This window comes from Halichoeres trimaculatus, unplaced genomic scaffold (assembly GCF_033239565.1).
Source record: "Halichoeres trimaculatus isolate MK-OKI-2021-1 unplaced genomic scaffold, fHalTri1.1 fHalTri1_scaffold_21, whole genome shotgun sequence".
Taxonomy (NCBI): domain Eukaryota; kingdom Metazoa; phylum Chordata; class Actinopteri; order Labriformes; family Labridae; genus Halichoeres; species Halichoeres trimaculatus.
This window is the reverse complement of record NW_027437199.1, coordinates 5,592,536-5,620,026: the sequence shown is the minus strand read 5'-3', so window position 1 is coordinate 5,620,026 and position 27,491 is coordinate 5,592,536. Positions and strand designations below refer to the sequence as shown.

Sequence of the window (27,491 nt, the reverse complement as noted above, 5' to 3'; positions counted from 1 at the left end):
GCAGATAATTTTTGCTGATGTGATTTTTTTTACACCACAGGGACGTACCTCGTAGAGAATTGTGCTGTTTCCGTGGAGCAGAGGAGCGTAGCAGATGTATGAATGTCCGACCACCCAGCCCAGGTCTGACGCTGCCCACCAAACCTGGAACAGGTATAAAACACACCTTTATTATTAATCCCTCCATGAACAGAGAGTGCTGATAAAATTCTAACACTGTCTCAGTTCAGCTGAAGGCACTCAGGCTGTAAATCCAGAAGCTCATGTTATATAAAAGATGACTGGAGATAAATAAATAAATAAAAACATACTACTTCAAACACCACAACTCTTCAGTTACCATAAATATTACATGCAGCTCAAATCTTCTTTTCAAGTACGGCACAATCTGTCTGTGAGCTCTGAGCGCACTCTTTGTTTTAAAGCACAGCTCTGACCGAGAAGACTCTGCTTTATTGCCTTACATCTCCAGGACTGAGTCCATAAATATTTGACATGGTCCATTTCAGCATCACAGCGTAGCCCGCAGTGTCTCGCACAACACCCTGGGGGACGAGATAAGAAAAACATCAGACAGGTGACAGGTGCTGACGGAGAGAGGTTTAATATCAGTCTGAACACTCGCTCTGCTTTGCTGGAGATAGAAGACAAAAGTGTTTGTGAATGATTGTTTCTAAAAAGGAGCTCCAATTTCCAACTTCTAATCGTTAATGCTGTTGTAAAGATATTTCTGGTTAAATTACGTTTACAGCTTGTTTACAGCTTGTTTACATTATGGTCTCTGTGCGTCAATAACTCTGAATGACACAGAGATAAAAACAGCCGTAATGCTCTGTCAGGCTCAGGAGGGAGCCAGCAGACGGATATTTTTTTTATTGTATATTGGATAAAATGATGCTTTAGAAAGGACTGATGTTTCTGCCTCCATCTGAATGAGCTCCATCTCCCGCTGTGGAAGAGCTCCATCTTATTTCTGTCGCCATGACTGTGTTTAAAGTTTTGCAGAGTCAAAGAGCAGATGAGTCACACAGGAGCTCTACAGGAACTCCTCAGTGTGTTTACACCACATGTCTGAAACTATGAAGCTGGTTTCTCTTGCCTGTCTCGATCACAGTCCTCTCTACCCGTACCTTTGGAGTCCCAGTGGTCCCAGACGTGTAGAGGACGTAGAGAGGATGGTTTGAGGGAACGGGGACACAGTCGTGAGGCTGAGCTTTGGCCATCTCTTCATCCCAGTCAAGACTCAGCTCTGGACTCAAGGAAACTTTCTCCTAAAATACAAAGAAAACATGAATCATTCAACAGTTTAGTCTTTATTGTGTCCCTCTGGTGCCCCCGTAGCATCTTCACATGATCTACAGCTCAAAAAATTACCCTGAATTTCCTCCCTCTGTGTCTTTTTAGCTGCTGTCTCTTTAAGAAACCCCCTTCCTTCTGAGTGGCCACACCTTAAGAGCCCTGTAAGGGGGTGGAGCTATGTACAGACCTTGGTGTTTGAGGCCCGGTCCCTCCAACATATCATGAACAAGTCAAGAGATCTTTATGGAATGACCAAAAGTAGAGGTTTGAAAATCTGAACATCCAGCGTTTGGTGACGCTCATGTATTATGGAGCGATTCAAGGATTGAAGACAGACTTCACCAGTAGATTTGACGGAATATTGGTTGCAATTGAAGGTGTTAGGAAAGACACTTGCGACTTTCGGCAGAAGTTGAGAGTTTGATCAGGCAGATTCAGAAGGAGGATAAATATGGGACCTGCGCTTCCATTCTTTTTTGACCAAGGCTTCGTCTGTGATGACGGACTTACAAGGCAGGAGTTTTATAGATTAGAACAGAATAGAAAATACTTTATTTATCCCCCAGGGGAAATTCAGGAGGAGCCACAGCAGCAATCAAGAAAACAGAAGTAAGAAAGTGTATAGAAAGTGGACAGTAGGTGAAGTTCTTCCAGTGTGGCATTGGTGTCCAGTGTTAGCTCTGTTAGCAGTGTCTGTGAATAGCATGATGCTACCCTGCCTTCTGGTATTCCCTCTGTTGCTGGGTTAGCACAGCTAGCTTGTCCATCATATTAGAGATAGATCTTACGTTCCCAATAACGATGAATGGAAGGACAGTTGTCCTCACCTCCTTCTCCTCACCTTGTGGGGAAACATCCGGCCTTGCACCAGTTAGCATTGACATGCTACAGGCTGCTAACAGCTGAGTTCCCATGTAAACAATGCAGCCATGGTTACATGTAGGATCTCCAGACAAACACAGGAGCAAAAATAGTAAAAATATCACTGAAGACAAAACCAGTTTGGTGCCCACAACCAGCAAATGAACCATACAAAGTAATGATCCACTCCAAATGCAAAAATGACGAAAAACATACAAAGAACAGAGAGAGTTGCCACAATGGGGCGGTGCCTAGCAACAATTTGGTAGTCCTCTTGCATGAGCATTCAGCTTTCTTTGCTTTTTTCTTTCTTGTGGTTTTCTTATCTCAAATGCACTGATGATGTTTCTACCTCAAACTTTGTGGTGGAAGAATGTTTTTGGCCCATGCATTATGGAGTCTTTCGTGTCATCCAGAAAGGTTTTTTTTCCACCAAATCGACTTTTCAGTGACTTCAAGACATTGTTGAACAAAATCTGTTTCCCCTTTCAGGTGATTGAAAACTGGTTGAAACCAAGTCTCAGTGGCTGAGGCCTGACTTCACCTCGTTTTCAGACAAATTTCCACCCTAACATCCCCGGTTCTGCTCAGTGGGATGTATTTCTTTATTCTCAAACATGTTTGTCGGCCTGAGATATCACTCAGCGTCACACAGACTCTCCTAAAACCAGACGACACAGGGCTGATAGAAGTCCAGCTGTTATAAAAAGCCTCTCTCTTCACTGTGAGCCCAGCCGGAGGAAGCTGCAGCTGATTGAACGGGCCTTTCATGTTTGCAGTCGTGCTCACAGAGCCGCGGCCTCTTGCTTACTGAATGCGGTAATTGATTAGGCAGCAGCAGCTCCCACCTTCAAAGTGGTGCTTCACATGACTTAACAGAGGAAGAGTTTGGACTGAATTTACTGTGAAAACTATTTCACAGCAAACAGCCTTATGTCCACCGAGTATTCTCTAAAAATCAGAGGATCATTTACTGATGCTGATAACAGCAGAGGATCAGATGAAACAGATCGGCTCGGGATAATTTGAGGACACTTCTGAGTCAGAAAGAGGAACAATTTTAAACAGAGATGAGGAGGAAACTCAGCCTTCAATGTTCCTCTTTTACATCTGAGTGAAAGTGAAAGTGAAGTTCAACTCTCTGTAGCAACGCCTGACTCTGTGCTGGGAATAACCTCATATGCAGCTTCCAAACTGGATCAGAGCCAAAGACTGTTTAAAGAGTGGACAGCATGGCTCCGCCGTTTACCATTGTACGGTATTGAAGTCAAAATACCCCCGTCACAGGCATCGCCATTGTGAAGCCAGGGTCCACGCAGTGGAGGCTATGAGTAACACTGGTAACAAAAATAATCTTTTTTTTTTCCTTTGGAGAGTCTTATCTCTTCTTGGCTCTCCCTTCTGACATATTTTACAATCCCCGGAATAAATACACAAAAACAGTAGCTGTCAATCATCGTAAGGCCTCATTTTTAACCTCTCATAACTAATCTTTAGTCTTCAGTGATTGAACAGTAGTGCACAGTACGTAAGCACAATAAAATTAGGGTACAGCTCTCCTCTTTGTGCAAAAAAAACAAATAAATAATAAAAAAATAGAAATATAAAAATAGAAATAACTAAACAACGCTGTATATAGCAGCAGTATATACAAATTTAACAACTATAAACAGACACTTTGCTAAGGACGGATTGAATAGAAGCACTGAACATATGTATATTGCTCAGAGATTATTGCACTTATGTTTACAGTTATTGAAAAAAGGAGAAGTTATTGCATACATTTATTTTAGACATTTACTGCATATATTTTTTGTTAGTTGCTTATTGAAACCAACCCAAGGTTGAACAACACAGGATTGTGTCAAATACTTGAGTTTAACAGGACTATGGCCTTGTTGTCAAAACTGTCTGAGTGAAACGTCTATGTACCTCTAATGAAAACGAAACTTTTCAGAAAAAGAGGACTTGAATACAAGGCAGCTAAATAATATCTTCAAATCAACACAACAGTCGGACGTGAGAAACATTTCTACACGGTGTATCAATTTTTTAAAGTTTGACCACAGCCCATCTGAAATGACTGGGGAGACAGATTTTTTGACCTATACTGCAGCCAGCCACCAGGGGGAGCAGTTTTTGAGGCGACTTCACTACGAGTCTAGCAAAATGACGTCCATTTGTTTTACAGTCTATGCTCCATCATGTTATTTCAGTCTGTCATTTACCTTGGAACTGATATCAGGTAGTGTTTGTCATCTCAGGGCGCTGTACGGATAAAAACTGTTTGGTTGACTTCTCTTAGCACACAGCGACTTGTCCCGCCCGAGGCTTGTATTACTCTCTTTGTTTCACAGACACCAAAATAAAACAACTCCTGTTTTCAATACTTTCACTCTGGTTTCTGTTTCAACCAAAAGAGCGCCACCTGTGGATGAACATGTAAGAAATTATACCTAAAAAAAGATGTTGAGTGTGATAAGTTTGTGTAAAATGTGATTTCCATTGATCAGGCTTCTACTTTTCTGTTCTTGCTCTTTCTATTCCTCCCTGACTTTTAACAGCTTGTTTAAACAACTCTTAAAAAGTTTTCTGACCTTTGTAATGATTCTTTTATTGTCTAGTGTGAAGCAGCTTTAATTGCTTTGCTGCTGAATTGTGCTTTACAAATAAACCCTGTCTTGCTGTTAACAAATGGTTGCAAAATCACAGAAGTTAAGACCGCGAGGTTCCATCAAACATCTCTTTGCAGACTAAAAAAAAAAAGGACTTTTACCTCGTTAAAGTGCATTTCATTGTTCAGCAAAAGTGAAAATAAAGATCTTTTCTGAACTAAACAAGTGCAACAAAGTATCAGTTAGTGCCATAAACTCATATGAGGTGTCACTCTCACTTGAGGGCTCCAGAATTACAAGCTAATTGAACTATTAGCATTTGTTTTAATGTGAGCATCAATGCTGTCAAATATTGCATCGAAACTGTAGTTCAGCCTCCCTTCACTAGCTATAGCTGTAGCTCTGGTTAATGTCTGCTTCCATAATAGCATAAAGCTCTACTACCTGGATGTAAAAAGTCACAGATGACGGATATCGTGCTGAAGTGTGCCGTGATTTGTCAATACTCATCATCAAGCTTTATTTTAAGTTCTCAGAGAAATCATTGAAGGCGACCCTTTTTACAATGATGCCGGGACTTAGGTTTAAAATTAACAAACAATATGAGCTACAAAAGTTAGCTGAGGCTACCACAGGAATAAAAGAGTAAAAAAATGAATGAACTGAAATTATCAAAAGGCCAGAATAACTACAATAATTTGTCAAAAAAATAGAATAAAACTGTTACATTCTGGGAACAGGCAGTTAAGAATAATAGCCCTAAAAACGACCATTAGGTATGAGAGAGTTAGAATTCAGGTCGTGTTGCAAAATGTTCCAGGAGTTTGCCACACAGACGCTAAGAGCAGTTTTCCAGGTCAGTCATGTATGAGGAAGCCAGAGAACCGGTCTCTCGCGTGAGTGGGTTGAAAATAAACCAGGGTTTAGATGTTTGGAGGAATGATGTATGATGGTAGCTTTCCCATAAATGCTTTATAGGTGAATAGAAACCAGTGGTTATTGCCTCTTTCAGTCAGAGAGGGCCAAAGTTGAGTCATGTAGCTATCACTGGTAATAAAAAGAACATCCAAAGGCTTTAGTGTAGTGGTATATCACCGTGATCCAAGACTACAAGAAAAACTGATTCAGTATATGTTTTCTGACACAACAAAGGGAAACTCAATCTTTTACGATGGAGGAAGCCTTTTGACCAGAGACACAAGGAACCAGCACAGGTATGAGGATGCTAACCTGGAAGAAGGACTGAAGGCTGCTGGAGCTAGCTCTAGAAATGTTAGACACAGAGGACTGAAGACTAGTGTTTACCTACAAACTCTTTACTCTAAGTTTAGCCATGTTAAAGATAGTTTTCAAATGTTTTCTTTAGTGCTGTCAGGCGATTTAAAAAAATAGTCAAAATAATTAATTAATTAACAGGATGTGTAATGAATTACTCTGATTAATCACATTTTAATCTCATATCTGCTTCTAAATAAAGAATCTGAATTCTAGGAAATTACAAAATTGTAGTGCATGACTAATCAAATTAATACAGGAAGAAGAGAAGATTTGTAAATCCACATTTTTTTCAATTGGCCAATTTTAAAATGTCTGTGTTTTCTGCTATTGACGTTATGCAACTGTTTTCTGCATCTACGGAAGGGAATTGTGTTTTTCAGCAGGGGGAGGCGGGGTCTGGTGGCGCTTGCCAATCAAAATCCTGCTCGTAAACTACTGTGGGTGAGAGCGGTGCGCTCTTTGGATGAGAGCTCAGCATGGATATGAGGAGAAGATGTGAGATGACAGAGGCATAGAGAGACGCTGCAAGTCAGAAAAGTTCAGACAGCTCACGCTCCAACTGAGGATGTGTCGTGGTAGTTGGAAGAGAAATAGCGGCGCCATCGTGAGAAAAGATGACAGAGATCATGGAGAGGATCAAAGAGGAGGAACACGATCAAAAAAAGTACATTTTGTCTGATTTTTGGATCAAAAACAGGAAGAGAGACATAAAAGAAGAGAGTCCATTCTTTTCAGGTAGTTTTGGTGTTTACATAGTCAGAGAAAACAATATAAGTTGTATTAGTGGACATTAGTTTAGTAGTTTCCTTAACTTTAGACTAGTTGGCTAGTTGTAATTCAAATTTCTGCTTATTAAACTATAGAAAACAGATCCCAGACACTCCTTACCAATCCTGAAATAATCCAAAAGTAAGACAGATCACATCAGAGAAAAACCAGCAGAAACCAGCTGCAGCTGAAATTTACAATGACACAAGAAGCTGGATGTTAAAACACGAGACATCTGTGACGATTTCACCACCAGGCCTTTAATCAGGCTATCAGAGATCTCTGCTGCCTTCACTCACCCCCTAACTGTCTGACTGACGCTGGCTCTGCCTCCACCTCTCCCTGGCATCTAACAGCTTCACTCCTTTTTATTTTGCCAACTCGTGTCTGTCTCCCCTTTGAACAGACCCTCTGAGCTGGTGCTGCCACATTCCTCTTCTGTCTGTACATTAAAGGAGGACATATCAGCAGACACCTGCAGAGCATGCACGTCATAATATGTGCAGGATGTGCAAAAAGTTAGAGTCGGTTCTTCAGAAGGTTTGGTGCAGCTGTAAATCTGTAGAGATTGTGTGTGTGAGGGGGACACTGGGCTGGCGTGCTGCAGATATATTAACATACTGTCACATAAGCAGCAGGTTTCCTGTTTACATTTAAATACATTTACATTAAAGAAGCATTAAATCCATGCAGTATGAGAGTCAGGCTTGTTGAATAGTTAAAGATCCCAATCAGACGGATAATGTCCTTTTATCCTGCAGCAGCTGAGAGAGGAACCACACACACTAAACCCCAACGAGGAGGAGGACGACAAAGCATTATTTCTTTCAAAAAACAATAAAAGACATTTGTCACACATGGTGCACACTTCAGCTTAACAAGGCTTCATGCTCCTTACCATGTTGGGCCTGTTGTAGATGAGGACTTTGGAGGGTCTGTGAGAGCTCAGCTCCAAGGCTTTCTCCACCAGAGGGATGTATTCCACTTTCCTGCCTGGCTCGATGCCGAATGAGGCTGTAACCATCAGTTTGGGCTGAAAAACAAAGACATCAGGTGAGCGTGGAGCACCGACAGCATCGCTCCAGAGTGAGATCTCACGACGCTGAGCTGGACTTGTTTTGATGCAGCGCTAACAGGGTGGTGGGGTTATCGGTGCGTTGCCTCTGGCTGCACGAAGGTGTGAAGCAGTTTCTGTCAACAGAAGCCTTTTTAACATGCATGTGAGGATGATTTCATGGTAAATAGCTGGCTTACAGTAAATCTGACACCATATCCTCGTGGTATAGATATCGTAATGCATTGTGCACACCGCATACATCAAATCCTGCTAAGCCCTGTGTGCAGGATTTGACCACATTTTCACTTTATAATCTGAGAACCAGTCGACCCCTGGTGTTTGCATCACCTGAACCACAGCTATGGATATCATTAATGCACCACAAGCTGCACTTCATTGACTGAGGTAACTTTAAAATGTAAAAATAAAACATGCAGGACATCCCCAAGGCCTTACCAAACTTCCTTCAAGTAACTCCTCATCTGGACTTGCCCATGAATGAATTTGCTGACATTTCTTTGTAAGCAACGAGAATCAAAAAATGCTGGAGTCTAGAAGCATACGATGAAGGCCTAAGCCATGCAATGCAACACTCTGTTACTTGCATGTTGCCTCTTCACCAGAAACTTTCAAGCATCAATGTGTCAACGTTTGTCTACTTTACTGATCTGCTGCAGTTCAAACCAAGCATCAGAATGGAGAAGAAAGGTGATTTAAGGGACTTTGAACGTGGCATGGTTGTTGGTCTGTGTATTTCAGAAACTGCTGATCTACTGGGATTTTAACCCACAACCATCTCTAGGGTTTACAGAGAATGGTCCCAAAAAGAGAAAATATCCAGTGAGCAGCAGTTTTGTGGGACAAAATGCCTTGTTGATGCCAGAGGTCAGAGGAGAATGGACAGACTGGTTGGAGCTGATAGAAAGGCAACAGTAACTCAAATAACCACTGGTTACAACCGAGGTCTGCAGAAGAGCATCTCTGAACACACAACACGTCCAACCTTGAGGCAGATGGGCTACAGCAGCAGAAGACCACACCGGGTGACCCTCCTGTCAGCTAAGAACAGGAAACTGAGGCTACAATTCACACAGCAACACCAAAACTGGACAATAGAAGATTGGAGAAACGTTGCCTGGTCTGATGAGTCTGGATTTCTGCTCCACATTCAGATGGTAGGGTCAGAATTTGGCCTCAACAACATGAAAGCATGGATCCATCCTGCCTTGTATCAACGGTTCAGGCTGCTGCTGCTGGTGAAATGGTGTGGGGGATATTTTCTTGGCTCACTTTGGGCCCCTTAGTACCAACTGAGCATGGTTTAAAGTCCACAGCCTACCTGAGTATTGTTGCTGACCATGTCCATCCCTTTATGTGCACAGTGTACCCATCTTCTGATGGCTACTTCCAGCAGGATAACGCTCCATGTCATAAAGCTGGAATCATCTCAGACTGCTTTCTTCAACATGACAATGAGTTCCCTGTACTCAAATGTCCTCCACAGTCCCCAGATCTCAATCCAATAGAGCACCTTTGGGATGTGGTGGAACGGGAGATTCTCATCATGGATGTTCAGCCGACAAATCTGCAGCAACTGTGTGATGCTATCATGTCAATATGGACCAAACTCTCTGAGGAATGTTTCCAGTACCTTGTTGAATCTATGTCACCAAGGGTTAAGGCAGTTCTGAAGCCAAAGGGGGTCCAGGGGTTTATTTCTATTACACATCGTAAATCTATACACTAATCCGGCACTAATTTCCTTTTTATATATGTTTATATTTTATAAATGTAAATGTATAATTTACATGTTTATATTTCAAATGTTAAAAGCAAATAAAGTAAGTGAAAAAAACAAGGCTTTAACAGGCTAATTTTATTGCTAGAGCTTGCATGTGCTGTATCCTGTAAGCTAATCCCCCTAATGGTTGTTGTAAGTATTGCAATTCCTGCAGCAAAGCTCAAAAGGAATCATTAACCTTCCTTTTTCTTCCTTCCTGCTAAATTTCAAAGGAAAATCAATGCCTCTAAATTTCCCAGAGTTGATAACAAATTAAAAACTACTCTGAAAATAATAAACCTGCTCAAAAGGAGTCAGCAGGGATTATATCTCTCCTTTGAACCTCTGTGCAGATGACATCACATCTGAATGTGTGGTTCAAGCAGCAGAAGGAAAGAAAAAGTGCTTTCCACTGTGAATGATTCATTTGAAGCTTAACGAAACAAAGATGCCTGAGGCGTGCCTGGCTTGCAGTGTTACACATATTATGCAGGATGAATGGAGCACATTACAAACACCACATGAAAATCAGGATTGGAAATGATTGTTTGCTGACATATTGCTGCCCAGCTTCCTCTCAGCTCATGAAAAGAACAAAGACACTGTCCTTAGGTGGCCAGGGTCCTGAGGAGTCACTCTGATTTCATTAAGATCATGTTGTAACTTGTCACGGCTGAAGACGGGATAAATCACAACCACAAGGTGACTAACAAGATGCTTTTTTCTAACCTTGGCATGATTGATGCGGACAGAAAGCTCTTTGGAGGCAAAGCCTCCGAAGATGAGGCTGTGAGGGGCACCGATGCGTGCACAGGCCAGCATGGTGAACATGGCCTGAGGCACCATGGGCATGTAGATGACGACCAGATCTCCTTTCTGAACACCATTCTTCACTAACACTCCTGCTAACCTGGACACCTGCAAAAAACACAAAGCAGACATGCAGAAAAATGAATATCTGATATAAATCAGTTATGTGATGAGTCAAAGAGCATTTTTCTCATAATATGTTTAATATCTGTTGGTTTATTTGCTAGAAGTTAGATAATTTTTCTCTGAATCCATTACCGGCTATATCAAATGGGAGATTACCCGATGCATGAATGAACTCCATTAATTTTTGTTAACAGAATGACATTTAATTCATTCTTTGGAAGCAAAAACTAATAAAACAATGCAGTCAAGCCTGAGCACAATTGGAGCACATTTGGAAACAGCGCATGCATTCAAAGCTTGTTCAAACACAAGCATGTGCCCAAATGTCAATCACATTAATTACTTCTTAATTATGACTCTTGTTCTTTCTGTTTTTGTTGTTTTCGTGTTCGCTTAGTTAATTTCGGATCGATCTGGCCAAGAAAACCTTGGCTGGCTCTCTCAATAAGAGGATAGAAAATGTATTTCTTTACAGCAACACTGACAGATTGTAATTTCAGGGCACAGAGTCTGCAGGCTGCTCGTGTGCCTCTGAGTTTTTACAACAAACCCTCAGAGTTCAGATCAAGAGTGAAGATGTTTGTCTGTCACTTTTAATAATACCATTTACCTGCTGCTGAAGCTCCCTGAAAGTGATGATCTGCTTAGTTCCAGTCACTGGGCTGTCATAGATGATGGCAGGTTGGTCTCCACGGCCGCTCTCGACGTGACGATCCACAGCGTTGTAGCACATGTTCAGCTTTCCTCCAACAAACCTGACAGAGACACAAACACAACCAACGAATATGTGAATGTTTAAAACTCATATATACATACCTCTGCCTTTTATTCACACATTTCATAAGCATACTGCTGTATAGCGTCTTATTCAGCTTGTGCTTGAAATTGGGACACAACCTGATTTAAAAACATATGCAGCTGTATCTGCCGGCAGCACACGATAAATCAATATGCTTGATAAACCGACAGTTTCATCTCTTTCTGCCGCTGTGCATATGGATGAAAAGCAGCGAGCAGGTTGAGCAGATGGTGTCTGGGAAACTGCTGTTTTGGAAGCCAGACAGAGAGGAGCACAAAAGCACTCAAAAATACATTTTTGGCAGGGGGTGTGTGGGTTTCAGTGCACTTTTGTATGACTTGCATTCAAACATCATCATCAGGAGGGGGAAAAAGTGGGATTTCAAATTGAGAAAATGTTTCTTGGGCAAACTCATACACAAAACAATCATAACAAAGTAAAGTTTAACCACTTCACTCTCATATACCAGTGACTTTTACCAAAATTTTTAACCAAGAGAGTCTTACAGCCGCAGTGTGTGACTCTCAGTGTCAAGTACTTGCTGTTAGCTAGCATTGTTAATTACTATTCTGTAAATTTCTCCTTGTGGGACAAATAACAGATTATTTCTATCTTATCTTATAAAGATAGTCCAAGCCAGATGAATATAACTCTTCAGGAATTACCCCTCAATCTTCCTTATGAAGGTCCTTCTGTTCATCCTGTATTATATTAAACTATGTCTGCAGTAACATTGAAAAAAAAAAGGTAATAATGAAAAAATGATAAGGCCCAATAATGAAAATTTATTTGCTAAACATTTAGTTGTATTGTTTTTGTCTTACAGTCTTTTCAAATGTCTATTTGTTTATGTGTTGTTTTTATTTTTGTTTTCCTAATTTAGACAGGTTGTTCTACTCATTCATAATATACATAGAAAATTAAAGTAATTTTTTTTTTTAAAAAAATGGGCATAATATTTACATATATTGCAGAGTGATAAATGAAATAAAAATGTAATTATTTATAAAGGGGGAAAAACATAGTTGAGTGACTAGCGTAAATAAGCTAATAAATTAGCCTTTGTTTTTTTTTCTTTTCTAAAACTTAAACAAATAAATAAATGATGGAACAGCTAATTTTCTTCCTGACAAAGATTATAATCTTTAATTCTCTCTTTTTTATCTAGAGTGAATTTAACATTTAAAATAATTCGTACAATATACGTTTTGCTAATTAGCTAAACGGCTAGCTAAAGCCATTGGCTAGCTAAAGGTTAGCTCGCCGATAGAACCCAGGCTAACAGATAGCACCGGTGTAACTTTAAGGTTATTAACGTGCTTTTTATCAAAATTATGCTTCTTCTTTGATAACATTCATGTCACTTTTAACACTTTGTCTGGATATTAACAATATATCTATAAACTAACTTCACCAACTTCTATCCTCTCGAACTTGAGATCATACTTTTATTTTGAAAGGGTGCCTCTGTTTATGTCAAGTTCTGACACTCACGATTTCAAGAAAGTCACTGGAACAGGTTTGGACCCGCTGTTAAGTGACAACTCGATTTCCAAATGCACTCCTAAGTTGTTAGGTGGAGGTGTCAGTATAAGAAATGATTCTTGTTGTGTTATCTTGTGACTCGGAAACCTACCAGTTTGGAAACACTGGATCATCGATCTGCAGAGTTTTACTCCACGGTTCGAACCAGTTAATACTTTGTCCCATCTCGCTCCAGTAGGTCTCGGGTTTGTCCCTGGCTGCGGTGAAGGCTCGGGTGTACGCACAGTCAGATGCATAGTTCCTGCCGCTCTGCAAAGCGTAGTACTTCTTTAAATCTGCACATGCATGTGATCCTGCTGCTCCCACGCCTTGTTGTTGTGCAGCTGAAACAGTCCACGGTTTCCTCCCGAGGGGCTTCTTGCGCTGCAGACTGGCGCAGGGATTCAGGCGCAGAATCTGTTTCATCTGAACGTGCATCGTTTCTGTTACTTTTCAGAAACTTTCTCCCGTTCCTCGCCACGTCTTCCGGTGTTTCCCTTCAGGTGAGCCGCAACTGCACGAGTTAGAGCGACGTCATCGGTTGTGGGGCCACCTCAGAGGGGAGACTCCTACAGAAAATCCTCCTCAACAATCACTTCAAGGAATGCGAACTATGAACTGGATGTAGTCGATGCAGGAGGAGCTTTGAAGCACAAGTAAGACTGTTGCACAACTCAGAAACTGATCCTATTACAAGAAAACAAGCAGGCAGAGACAGCTGTGTGAGAAAAGTATGTGGAAAACTTTTATTATTCAAGACTTTGACTTTTTCCCTTCTGAACAAAAAAAGCACATAAAAGATTAAATCATCTAAAAGTTTTGTTGAGAGATTTATGGCAAGTTTAATATTTAGGAACCATTATTTTAGTGGTCTGCCTTGGTTAAAATCATGATTTGCAATCTAAAAAACTAAATAATCTGAACATGTAACTTCTTTGAATTTAAAAGAAAGTAAATTGGTTAAAATTCTTTGAAAAATACATTTTGTACACTTGTAACTTTTAAAAACTTAAGTGGTGGCAATTTGCTATGGTACCTTGCATTTTCAGGCCTGACTGACTTTATTTAGGCATATGTATGGAAGCCCAAGGTGGGTATGTATTCTGGCATACTAAACATTTAGTTATTTCTGATATTAAGACTATTTCATTTGTTTTCTTGTGCATAATTTCTTTGCTTTAGTGTTTTTGGATATCAAAACTAATTTTCTCTTGATAATTGGACACATTTATCATTCTACTACTTTAATTATAGTTGCCTGCGATTTTGATAAAAAATCAAAGATTTTAACCTTGGATGGCCCATAGACTGTTTGAAAAATGAAACTTCCTATATAAAAAATGTTAATCAGTAAAAAAATGTTTGTAAAAAAAAAAAAAAATTAAAAAAAGTTTGCGCACTTTCAACCAACTGACCTCATAAATGCATATGTATGGAAGCCCAAAGTGGACATTTAGTCCTCCATGTTTAATATTAAATTTTCTGTGATATCATCTGATTATTACTTTTTTTCTAAACCTCTTTATTATTTCACTTCAGTGTTTCTTGACAACAAAGTCAGTTTTCCTGTAATAAAGGAAAAAAATGTATAAAGAGCTTTTATTTTGATAGTTTTCTTGAATAAAATTCATTAGCATTTAGCCAACAAATGACTTCCACAGCATGTGAGAATTTGACGTTCAGTTAATTTGTTACCTCAGAGAAGCTGAGTCATTAAACTGTATGCACACATACTCACTCAGGACTTCCGTACATCTGTTAAAAAAAAAATTGCCAAGCTAAAACATTAAGTACTTTTATTTTGGTGCCCTAATTGAATAAAAAAAACCAGCTTTCACACCCCAAACAGTTATTATTTAGGACTATTCAGTTTGTTCATTGTGGTAACAGCTCATAGTATGTTAATAAAACATCTTGCACACTTTAAACCTTGAGAACTTTAACTCTGCAGGTCTGCCCGCGGTCTTCCAGTTTTTGGCCCAAAATGACCCTGCAGACATTAATTGGGAATCTTGCCTTGAGCGAGTCTTTTATTATGCAAAACAAGAAGAAGTCATTAATATTTCTTTGTGAGCTCCTTTTCATCACAAATGTTTGCAGCTACATTAAATTTTCAGACTCCTCTGGGTGGCGTCAATAACCCTCTTCCTGCTGAGAATGCAAAAGCTTTAAGTGATGAGGGAATGCTCTGAGAGGAGCTGTTTGAGGATATTTACACTCAGGATTGTGTGAGCTGTATGGAGAACAGGAGATAACATCTCATGTCGAGCTGAGTCACTTGGTGACAGCAGCAGCTTGTGCAATCCTGGCACGCCACGCCGAGCAGCGACAGCTCCATGTGCGCTCAGATGGAGAGGCATACATCTCCCCCAGCGTCATAAATACCCATAATTCACCATCCTCCTATGAAGTGACCCCTGTGCACTGGTGCTCCTGGTTGAGTAACTCATCCCTCTGATAGTTCAGGTCATCTGTTTCTATTTATACACCAACAGGGTAGTGTTTCCATTGGACAGATCTGCGGGCACTTTCCAGGAAACACTTTGTTTTTTTCTTGAAACTAGTAAAAACATACACAATACTTAAATACAAATGTCATTTTGAGTGGAACTGAACAGCAACTTTAGAGCTTTTATAACTCTAAATATATATGTCTGTAGTGTTGAGTGAAACTATATCATCAACTAGTAATATTTAAAGGCACAGTGTGTTGTATTTAGCAGGCTTTATCAGAGCAAACTCAGTTGAAATTTAATGTAAAATTTGTCATTGTGTTTAAATAATTTTATAATCAACTGAATATATAGATAATTTTGTTTTTGATAATGCAGAATGATTTTTTTTTTAATATATATTTACAAAGGAGTGGGTCCCCTTCTACAGAGGCTGCCATCTTGCAACCAGTGTTTCTACAGTAACACCGAAAGGACAAACTAGTGACATCCTTGTTTTTGCATTTCATTAGCGTCTGCTTAAAAAGCACCAACTAGAAGATAAAGAAGGAGAATGTGTTTGTTGTTTTGCACTTAAGAGTTTGGATTAAAAGATGTTTCTGATGGCAAAAACTTGCAAAATGGAAGATCAAAATTATGAAGCATCGCAGAAGATTTTTGCTGTTAATTGATTAATTGTTAATATTCTTCTTTCTTCACGCTGTAGCTTTGAAGGTACTGTAAGGAACTTTTATTTTGTATTAGTTTGGCACCACCAAGTGAACAAGACAGCTGAGTTTGTCCTGTACACATGTCAATAGTTTTTTTCTCCCCTGGAAAGGGTTGTTCCGCTTTTTTCTAAATGTCAAATTTCACTCACTGCAAATTTTTGCCATGGAAAAAGTTTTATAAAAAGTTGTTTTAACTGTGTTTGCTTGTCTGAAAGCCCCCTAGTGGCTGAACTGTTACAGTAAAATATTAATAATCCAATCCACCACTTTATTTATCAGGGCTGGGTCGCTCTGATCTTCTCGCGATTCAATTCTGCTACAAGTTTTCGGGTACTGATTCGATTTAAATTGCGGTTCTTCGATATTTATGATTTTTGTCATTTTGTAGTTTGCTTTTTTAACACCTGACCATGTGAAAAAGTTAAATGATGATGATGATAATGTCTGCAGACTATACCAGGAGCCATATTATCTCATAAAATGCTCATCACGTGAGTCAGGGCGAAACGTTTCGCCACCTGCTGGAGAAAAGTGGTAACTTTTTTCAAATGTAGTTAAAAAATGAAAACTGAAATGAAGAATTTGAGAATCCTGATTTTGGTTCCAGATATATTGATTTTCCATTTTTTTCTCCCACCCCTATTATTCATATAGCACATTGTAAAAACAGTAAAGTTTACCAAAGTGCTGCACAGAAACAAACAATTGAGAACATCAATAAAACAAATAAAATGAATCAAAATAATACAGAGAAACAAACAAGACCTAGAAAAACGCATGGGTTAAGACCATAAAAGAAATAAAAGGACGGGAATCAAGCCAAAGAATAATAAAAAAAAAGTTTTAAGACGCAATTTAATAATAGGAGAAAAAATGATATGAGGGTCTTGTTTGAAAAAACTCCCCACAGGAGCTTTAACCTGTCAGTAAAAACATCAACAAACGTCTGAATACTTTTAATAAAAAGGAAAGTAGACGAATCAATCAAACCGAGACTCTTCCTGTTTTTTTGCGAGAACTTGTTATTACCCAGCATTGATCCAAATTTCATCATATTTCATCAGAGCTGGTGAGTTATGATCTACATTCATGTATTACTCAGACGTTTGACAGAAAAAGGATTCCTCCTTTCTCCTCTAACGTTGTAATTTGTCTGGCTGAAAGGTCTCCTAAAATCCCCGTTCCCCAAAACGCTCCGATAACTCTTCTTTTACACCCCTGCAGATGCTGTTGGCAGAGTTTGTATCATTCTTACACTCGGACGTGCACAGAAAGCGAGCACGGGCTAACAGCTGCACGCAAAGGCCAATCAGAGCTAACCCGGAGTCCAAACTGGCTCATTACAGCCCCCCCGTCTCGCGTCTCTCCTCTGATTGGATGTGATGAGTGTGAATCTTTTGAAGTGGAAGCGAGTCAGCTGCCCTTCAGAAACAGTTAGAGGCAAATTACCAGACTTTATCTTCAAATGATTCCGTTTTTAAGCAGTTTTTTTCTGCCTTAATTGTGCCGGAATATGGATTTATAATCAAATTAGCCGGGAGATAATGATCGCCATTTAACATTCAGGGCCGGATTTAGACGTGGCATTTGGTGGGGAGGCTTGTTAGAGATTTCAGGCCAAGTTATTCACAAATCTGCTTCAAGTCTGACCTGTTTTGAAACATAAATGATAATACGTTGGCGATACTTCAAAATAAAAGGCATTATTGGTGTTGATTGAGTGTAGAAACCACAAGAAGACAAGGCTTGATAGTTCAATATCACATCTTGAGCTGTAACATGCGTGAGAGGAAGAGTGCTGCTTGATAAAAATAGATGTCCTGTTTTTTTTAATCAATGAACACTTAAGATGCCAAACAGATGCAGAAAATCAATAAGTTTTCTTATTTTATGCACGGTAATAACATGAATAGATGGCCATAAACTCCAATTTGCTTGGACAACCATGTGAAATCAATCAGGGATTTGTCAAGGGATGATGTCAAGTTATATTTCAATTTAGATGCTAAATCGTAACAAGACCATTGCAACAGAAGCCACTGATGCATGGAAAACCGTGTTGCAGATTCCAGTACCCTAAAGCAAGATATCCAATCCCAGAGTGAACCCGTGTGCAGAAAAACTGGAGTCTACATCTGCGTCTGACAGCCTTGAGAAGTTTGAAATATGGTGGTGGATCTACTTTTTCAACTTTGTTTGGCAACTTGCCTCATTAAAAGTCTCAGAAACTCATTCTGAGATGTCTATCAGTTTCCCTCCCACATGTTTACATGATGATCTGCTTTCATTATTTGACAGCAGCTGCCTGATGCAGCGCACTGATAAACAACCCGGCAGCTGTGGGAAAGAAGCCCCTCACATCAAGCAGGAAATATAGATTATGGTTCAGATTTTTATCAGGATGTTTTATGTATTGGTTCCCAGTATCTATTTTGTAATGGCCTCTCAAGAATAACACCAGACTGACGACAGCGTGTAAAAGTTTTAATCAGAGGAATCCAGGATAATGGGGATTTTATTAACACTATTTCATTTGATGGATTTAAAAATTGTAGAGAAAATATGTTTTTGCAGCTATACACAGAGACAGGCAAGCTCCTCCTGTTAATGCCAAGCTAGGCTAATTAGCCAAATTGTTGTTAAAGTGTATGACATCACCTGTTGACATAAATAAGAGGAATCAAATCTATCATAGTATTCAAATGCATAAGATTGAGACACATATTGGTGAACCAGTAGATCTGAATGAGAGCTAAATGCTAAGCTAAGCTAAATGCCAAATCTGTATTCATCAATAACAAAGGCAAATCTAGTGATATAATCTTGCCTTATAGATCTGAAGAAGTCTTTCTACTACTCCATTATTCTAAATTCTTAACCAAGCTAACTAGCTAATGGCTAAGTTCTTATTTATTTATTTATTTATACTTATTTATATACTATACAGAATTTTGCTAAAGCACTGAAGGCAGTTTAACGCCTTGTTAACACAACAACTTTTCATCCGAAAACATTAAAACGCAGTGAAAAAAAAAATCTGCGTTTACACAGAATCTCTAAGGGACTGAAAACGGTGTAGTAAGCATGCTAGGCCTGTAGGTGGCACTTTAACTGTCTTGTTCAGAAGCTGCTTTTGGTAGATCTCCACTGAAGTAGAGTTGGGCCGATCAACTGGTGTATAGAGAGTATGCGTTAGCGCCGCTTCCCCTCTGGGATACACCCACTTCAACCAGACTGAGTGGCAAAAAAAACCCCTTACTTAGCGTTGCAGATAGCGCCAGTAAAAACGGTGAGACCGGGGAAAATGTGGAATATGACATGAAATTAAGGAGAGTTGGACTCAACATGGATTTGTTAAAGCTTCCAAAGAACCATGGGTCCACGAACATCAACATGTGGCCAGAAATCATATCTTGACATGTATTTGTTCCTGATTTCAACACCAGGAAAACACACAATGCTAAGCCTGAAAGCTACAAAAGCCTTTACATGATTCAATTTATAGTAAACAGTGGATTGACCCAAGTAATGTATAAATAATAGATGTATAGTCTGGATGGAGTTCCCCCCTTATTTGGAAAAGTGGGTTAGCCGCAGTTTAAGCTAGTTTAAAAAATCATGTCGAGCACAAGGTTCTTAATCACAAAAAGACAAAAATGTTTCGGTCATAAAAACTTTAGCTGAATGAAAAATTCCAACATTTAGAGATTTCATAATTTAAGGACTGATTTAACCCCAAAACACAGCATAAATTAACGTTAACTGACACAAAATAGGGACTGCAAATCCAGCTTTCGTTGCCTGGATTGTTTCTGTAAATTGCAGCGGTCCATCAGTTTCTCTTCTCTTTGTCTTTCAGTAGCCTGTCAAAAGATTGCTCTGACTGTTGTTCAAACTTGTCCATTTAATTAATCGTGCAACAGCTCTTCCCAATTTTTTGATTTTGTTTTAGAGTTTAGACGGTATTTTAAGCCAACGCTGCCACTCATCTCCCTCTTTCTGCCTCTCAGTGGACTTCCACATACCCTCTATGGAGCAGCACAAGCACAACATGACTTTGGAGGTTGTTTTTTAAAAGTTTGCATTTTAGGTCAACATTTGTTAGCCACCTGTTACACTATGCTAGGCTAATTAGCTGTTCATCGTGGCTTTATGATTAACACTGGAGTGGTGTAAATATTCTCATTTAGCTCTAAAAGAAATGAAAAACATTGTTTCAATGAATTTTTTTGCTAAACTCTAACACTGATTGATCTTTTTCACACTTTGACCTTTAACCCAGAGGAAAACACTCTTCAGCCCACTCGTTTCTATTTCCTCTGGCTGCACGGCCTCTTGCATCTCCTTCAGACCTTTCAGAAATCAATTCCCTTGCAGTTGAAGGGCTTTAAGAGCACTGCAGTGTAATCCCACCTCTAAAAAAAAGCAGAACTGTATTCCAGCCCATATGGATGTGAGCCTGTAATCTCCCCGTGCCCTCTTTCCGTGCGCTCTCTAAGCCCTCGCTGTCTCTATCCCCGCGCTTCCTGCTCACCACTTAGCACCAGTTTACATCTGCATGCAGCTGGGTGGGACTGTGGGTGGCTGGGATTCTGCAGCACATATGGACTCGGTGATTAGATTAAACAGCAGTTACAAAATGATGAAATTGAATCAAAGTGAAACGCAAAGCCACAAAGATTTTAAATTTTAAAACGTCCTTCCTGACTTACTCCACGGCAGCTCAATTTGGAGTGAAGTGGGGTTAGGAGGGAGGTAATAGCTTCCCAAATGGGTTTCAGCTTTTTTTTCTTTCAATACGAGGATGTTAAATCAGATTCGAACCATTTCAGTGTCTATACCTTACTCCTGATTGAGCTCTGACAGATGTGCAAATGGAAGCTTAAATACCGGCCACAGCCTCAGGTGTGTGTTTGTGTTTACAGCTTACACTTGCATCCACAAAGCTGTTTTTTGTTCTCTCAGGCCCTGCTTCTGTCAAGTGTTATGACTCGCCACTTGTGAGATATGCTAAAGCAGCAGCAGGCGTCATTAGGCAGCAGATCTACAGTAAATGAAGAGAGCTTCGTCCTGCAGTCGCACATAAACACCAGGATTAATCCTTAAGCCCTTCAACAAAGGTTCACGACCATCATTCAGGCCTTATCAGGCAGCGTGCAGCACGTGACGCCAGGAGGGGATGGCGCAGGCACGGCTCAGCGCTTCACTGTAAACTTTAAAAGCAAAGGCTGCAATTAAGAGATCTCTGAGGGGCAATAGATGAATGAGCGTTTACACACGCAGGTATGGTTCACAAACTCTACATGCAAACAGGAGCCGATGCTTCTGCGAGAGCTGAGGCCACATGTTGGAGGAATCACCACAACAACAACAAGAAGGACAGAGCCAAGAGGGTTTTGTGGAATAGGTGCCTGAAATTGACAAAAATAAAAACGCAGTAACCGTGACGAACAGCTGTGCACGGTGAGGGCAACGACAGAATCAAGCATAAAGAATTCAGAAACAGTGAAAAATACAAAAACACATACAACTCCGCAAACATTTTTCTAAAAAACCTGCAAGCACATTTTTTTTTTCAACTTGTGCATCTGCAGGTTTTTCCACCTTCACAGTTGAAGCTGCATAGCTTTCCATACGAGGTCTCTAAACCTTCCTGCTGAAGCTCTAGTTTGGAAATTGATATTGATTTTGGCGCCCCCTGTGGAGGAAATACAATGTCTCAGATCTGTGCTGATTTTGTCCTGCTAAAGTGTAAGGTGTACGAGCTTTTTTTTTTTTCATACTGAAACTGTGAGTAGAAGTTTGTTGTGATAAGTTGCTTTTGTTAATCAAACTTACGTTAGCTCACTTAGCTCCATTAAAGTGGTGGTATTCAGCTTTCCCATATCGTTAACAAACAAACTGAGCATGTGCAGATTTTCAGATCAAATCTTTACCAGACTTCCTGAAATGATGAGGTCATCCTATTAAGATCTCCTAACTGCCTTACCTCATGTTGAAGGGGCTGGCCTCAAACACCAAGAGGGCTAGCCAATCAGAGTGGAGGAGGGTTTGTGGGGCAGGGAGCCTTAAAGAGGCAGTAGTGGGGCTAAAATAAGGGTTTGCTAAGAAAAAAAAATGGGATTTTATTGAACTGTGGGGCACCTGAGGGACAAAATCAAGTCTAAACAAAGCACAATACCCACTCTTCAAAGACAGACCCCGTCAGTTACACCTAATGTAATGTATGCACATTAAACTGGGTTCACTCAACTATTTCTAACTTGTGAACTGGAGGTTTCAGATAAATTTGACTCATGTTGTCATTATATAACAGTGTTCTGAAAGCCATGACCCCATGTTCAAGTTTCCAAACACCCCCTGTGAAATGTTTTTTTCTGCCAAGTACCCCCTAACAATCGCAAAAGCAGCTTTGGTTGGACAAAAAAGTCGTAAAACAAAGTGCTGTGCTATGATTGTCAGATTTATGGGATATTCTTTGTAGATGATAACATCCTTGTAAACCCTGAAAATCGTCATAGGCACAAAACACTGCAACTATTTCAACTATGAAATAAAAAATAACTTTTAAGAAGGAAGGATTTGTGCATATATTTATATTTATATTTATAAATATATTCATCTACCAAATTTGCTCCCAGAATCTTTTATGGTTTTTTTTTTTTTTTACGATCAACTCTCAGATTTATTCGCACAATACAAGAAATGCCATTGAACTTCATACTCCCTTTTGTCGTACTTTACAATGTCAGTTTTCTTTTACTTTTAATTTGGAATTCATATTATCACTTAACAAAAACATCTACATCTTTGACCAATTTTAAATTCAGACTGAAGTCATATATAATACATCAAAATCCCAAAGCTTCTTTTTTTCTCATTCATAATTAGTTTATTTTCTTGTTGTTTGTTTGTTGTTGAGTTATATTGAGTTTATTTATTTTATCAACATTTATATCTTTTTTTATTTATATTTTTATTTTTAATTCTATTTGGGGAGGTATCTTGGATAAGCCCTCTTTGGGGGTTTTTTCACCTCTCCAGCACTCTCTTGCATTTTTTTCTATGCTAATGTAGCTTTTTCTAATTTATGATGCAAATAAATGAATAAAGAATAATAAAATATAAATATAGAAATAAACTTTTTTTTCACAAAAAACATAAACTTAATTTCATATAAAAGATGCTAAAAAATACAAACAAATACAAAAATCTGCTGAAGATATGCTTCATGCAACTGTTGACTACATGCACAAATATCGCAATGCCTTGGGTGGGTTGCAATTTGTGGACATGAATCCTAATCCTAATTTTTCCAAACACTGGTTTTGCTAGTTGATGTTTTGCCTTCTTTAGCACGTCTCTTGGTGTTTTCCAGAGCATTCCTGGTCTGAGGGAGACTCTTGCTTTTATGGGGTATAATGGAATTAAATGACCTACCAGATAAAATGTTTGGTTTATGGACCTAAATTATATTTCATTCAAACACTGATTGAATTCATAGTATTAATGGGATTTTGCTTGGTTGCTAATTTTTGTACCCCCATTTGAGAACCACTGATGTAGATTAATACCATAAATCTGATCTGTTGTTGAGAAAATATTTTCTTTCTTGTTTTTGCATTTTTTTAACCTCAAAATAATTCCCCTTTGATATAAATCTAGATAAATCAGCATCTTTCATGATGATGGAGAATTAAATCCCTGATGCACAGTAGATGTCAGGTGATGAGGTATGATGATGAAGCTGGAGGTAGATTAATCCCCCTCCCAACCACTCCCAATCACTCCCCCACCTCCCTCCCTCCCTCCCCCTCTTCCCCTCTCTCCCTCTCTGTGATGCTGCAGCTCCTGTAGTCTCTCCAGTCTCCAGTAAACAGCAGACATGGCGACAGTGGTCCAACCGCTCTCTCTGGATCGAGGTAAGGCGCTCGTGGTTTTGCATTTTCCGCTCGGTCTTTTGCAGCTTTTCCTCTTTTTCTTTCTTCCTGCTTTGAAAACTTCACAAAGGGAGCGCGAACCCGGGTTATCTCCAGATGTTTGCGGCTCCTCCACACGGATTATCTTTAACGGGGTTGTCATTACGGGCGAAGCGAGCTCGCGCGATCCGGAATAAAACCCTCCTCTGAGCGTGCGTGTTGCAGAAAGGAGCGCGTGTTACTTCTGTGAATTTATCGCGTGCATATGCATATTTCCTCATCTTTAATTTGACTATCACACATGCATTCACTCCGTGCGTTTATCCCGGTCTATATTATGTAATCTGCTCGCTTTTATCATCCATGTACAGCTCGGTTTGTTCTCCTCTGGCTGCAAACCGAAGCTCCACTTTGCTTTGCATGCAACAACTTTTGTATTTGAACTCTGCAGGTGCAACCAAAGCAGGTTAGTGCTCTTAAAGGTTAGAAAACAGCCAGTTCTTTCTTCCCCCCTCCCTTTAATAACCTAAAGAGTGCACAAAACTGCACATTACAGCCTAATGATATATTGTGATGTAATTACCCAGCCTGCTTTGCTGATGCACCACAGGTTGTGTTTACTATAAGCTCTGGTAGCATGCAATTGTGCACCACGTGACTTTAACACATATTTTTGCATCCCCCCTGACCTCATTCATATAGTAGTAGTAGTAAAACCTCCTGGAGGGAATTATGCATTATTAGCTTTTGGTTTAAGCTGCAGAAATTATGTCACCGTGCAACTTTAAAGCCCATTAACAAGCAAAAGAATGGTGTTTATTTACGCCTATGAGTCACAGACTCACTCGGGAGCTCTGTGCATGAAGTGTAGCAACATTTAGATGGAGATTTTTCTGAACCGTCATTGCACGAGCGTTGCATAAAAAGCGGATGCTGTCAAATATAGAGACATAAGACACCGATTCCTCTGTGCCAACTAAAGCTAGCATCAGCTCCCAAGCTACTTCCCATGCCACAGGAGGGGACTATAAATACACTTTATCTGGCAGGAGTGTGTATTTCTATGCAGGAATTAATCTCCACTGGTGTCACTTCTTCTGTGGACTCGGTGCCGTTTGCCAGAATTGATCATTTTCTGCTAAATGAGGAATGAGATGTCTGTGTTTGTGTTGTTTATTGCAGTTTGTTTATGAACTAAGATTGTGTTCAGTCAGGCTTTGGTCTGAAAAGTGCTTCAGCATGCAGAGTTAATGACACAAGGGTTAGATTGCATCAGGAAAAAAAACGGATAAACAATTCAGCCCACGCTTCCTGCTCACCGCTCATCATATGGATTATAAAGAGAGAGCTTAGCTGATCTGATAAACAGCTTTTTATCACCGCAGCCGAGCGAAATGTCTTCCATCTTGGTTAAATGTCAGCATTCAGCCTTATCTGATCTTAGTCATTTGCAGGGCAGTGATTCAGACGTGACCTCAGACAGGGGGGCTGATCTATATTCACATGCCGGGGCATGAATAGGAGCAGTCAGCGGCTGGTAGCTGTAAAGGCATGAAAAGCAGTAATGATAGTTTCACACAGGAGCCGTCAGAGAAGGAGCGAGGAGAGGAGAGGAGAGGAGAGGAGGAGGGGGGAGTACAGGCTCTGATTCTGCAGCTTTTGTGAAAACACTGTAATTGCTAATGAAAAGGTTGTCTCGTCTTCATCGCGAGTGAAGGTTTTCGCAGCTTGTGACAAACACGCAGAGAGGAAAACGGACGGAGACGTTCAGCTCCCTCACGGCCTGTCAGGTCACAGCGGGACGGAGGCCTTCCTGTTATTGTCAGAGGAAATGACTGAGATAAGAGAGCTCCGGCATCCGATCGGCAACAATGGATCCTGAATGATTCAGAGAAACGTTGTGTGGTCAGAGGAGAGCTGGCATTTCACAGGAATCAGGCCAATCCCAGAGAGGACAACCTTTGTGATAAGTGACAGAGGGAGCAGAGGTCAGCGTGGGTGAATCTCAGTCTGGGGATTTCTGTCAGAAAGACTTGAGTTACTGTATGGGCTTGCCAACAGGGACTGTTTGGGTGCAGAAGCTGCAAGTTTTAACTGTATGATCAGATATTTTGTTGCTATGTTGCATGCAAACTCTTGCAAACAGCATCCTTCAATCGGCAATCGAGCCAAGCTAATATCTTGCAGGATTAATGTTTGCCAAGATCTCCTCTTAGCTCACTGTGCTAGCACGCAAGCATTTGCAAGGAATCAATCCCAAAATACCTCCAAGGAAAATGGGAATCCCATAGGTTTGGAGACTCTGATGATCCTTCCCGAGTCGCTCTAATCTGTTCAGATTGACGCGCACTTGGAGTGGTCTCCATCGAATGAAGCCGAGGAGACCACGAATCAATGGAGACCATAGACTGTAATAACAAAAGGATGTCGTCTTGCCTGGCATCGAAGTAAGGTTTGCCACAAAACTGCTCCCCCTGGTGGCTGGCTGCAGTATAGGTCAAAAAATCCATCTCCCCAGTCATTCCAGATGGACTGTGGTCAAACACCTCGTGGAAATGTTTCCCACTTCCAATTGTCAGGGTGATTTGAAGATATCATTTGGCTGCCTTGGGTTCAAGTCCTCTGAAAAACTATGTTTTCATTAGTTATAAGAGGTTAAAAATGAGGTTTTACGTCACGTTTAACGATGACTGACAGCTGCCGTTCTTGTGTATTCTTTTCAGGGATTGTAAAATGTGTCAGGAGGTAGAGTCAAGAAGTGATTAGACTCTCAAAAGAAAAAATATTATTGTCGTTATCTTTGTCACCTGGCTCCACTCACTGCAGTCCCGATTTTTATAGCTGGGTATGTGCAATATGTGTCCGTATGTGCAATACTGGCTATACTGGCGATGTGCAATTTTTTGTTGTTTTTTTAATTTGATTGTGGGGACTTTTAAGCAGCAGGCGAGTTCAAAACAAATTTTCCGAGGGGGACAATAAATTGTACCGTATCGTATCGTATCGTATCGTATCGTATCGTATCGTATCGTATCGTATCGTATCGTATCGTATCGTATCGTATCATAAGTGGCGAGCCCACACTGTCCACTAGGGGTGGAAGACAAAATCCAAAATTGATATGTCGGGACATTTTGTTTGGCAATATCAAAATCGGGATTCTTTGTCAAAAAAATCTGTATATTATTTTCAAAATCAAATTCTTCATTTCAGTCTTTGTTTATAAACTGTACAGAAAAAAAGAAGTTCTCACTTTTCTCCAGCAGAGGGTAAAATGTTTCTTTCTGACCCAACTTTTTCACATGGTCTGGTGAAAAAAAACAACAACCTTAAAATTATCATTACAAGGAATAACAATTTAAATCGGACCAGCACCCCAAGAATCATAAAAGAATCAAATCATGATAAAAGCATATCCCTTCAGCCCTACTGTCCACTCTATATAAGGTCAATGGTGGAGAAATGCTGCCTGTGTGAAATGAGCTTCAAACT

The 27,491-nt window shown here is 40.0% G+C and overlaps 2 protein-coding genes across 3 annotated transcripts in view; one reads left to right on the top strand and one right to left on the bottom strand.

Annotated features, from left to right (window-relative positions):
* acss3 (acyl-CoA synthetase short chain family member 3) overlaps window positions 1-13,622 on the bottom strand; it is a 57,525-nt gene extending 43,903 nt beyond the window's left edge. Inside the window, exons 1-7 of the mRNA XM_074697914.1 lie at window positions 13,030-13,622; window positions 11,205-11,349; window positions 10,388-10,576; window positions 7,720-7,854; window positions 1,131-1,271; window positions 465-545; window positions 49-144 (exon numbers count right to left, since the gene is read on the bottom strand). Of these exons, the coding sequence (XP_074554015.1) occupies window positions 49-144; window positions 465-545; window positions 1,131-1,271; window positions 7,720-7,854; window positions 10,388-10,576; window positions 11,205-11,349; window positions 13,030-13,355 (1,113 nt within the window). The 5' untranslated portion in view covers window positions 13,356-13,622. The remainder of the gene's footprint in view (window positions 1-48; window positions 145-464; window positions 546-1,130; window positions 1,272-7,719; window positions 7,855-10,387; window positions 10,577-11,204; window positions 11,350-13,029) is intronic.
* A 10,289-nt stretch (window positions 13,623-23,911) lies between these two features.
* Window positions 23,912-27,491, top strand: part of lin7a (lin-7 homolog A (C. elegans)) — a 52,096-nt gene continuing 48,516 nt past the window's right edge. For both annotated transcript variants that reach the window (XM_074697915.1, XM_074697916.1), the window contains exon 1: window positions 23,912-24,002. In XM_074697915.1, the coding sequence (XP_074554016.1) occupies window positions 23,966-24,002 (37 nt within the window). In that variant the 5' untranslated portion in view covers window positions 23,912-23,965. The remainder of the gene's footprint in view (window positions 24,003-27,491) is intronic.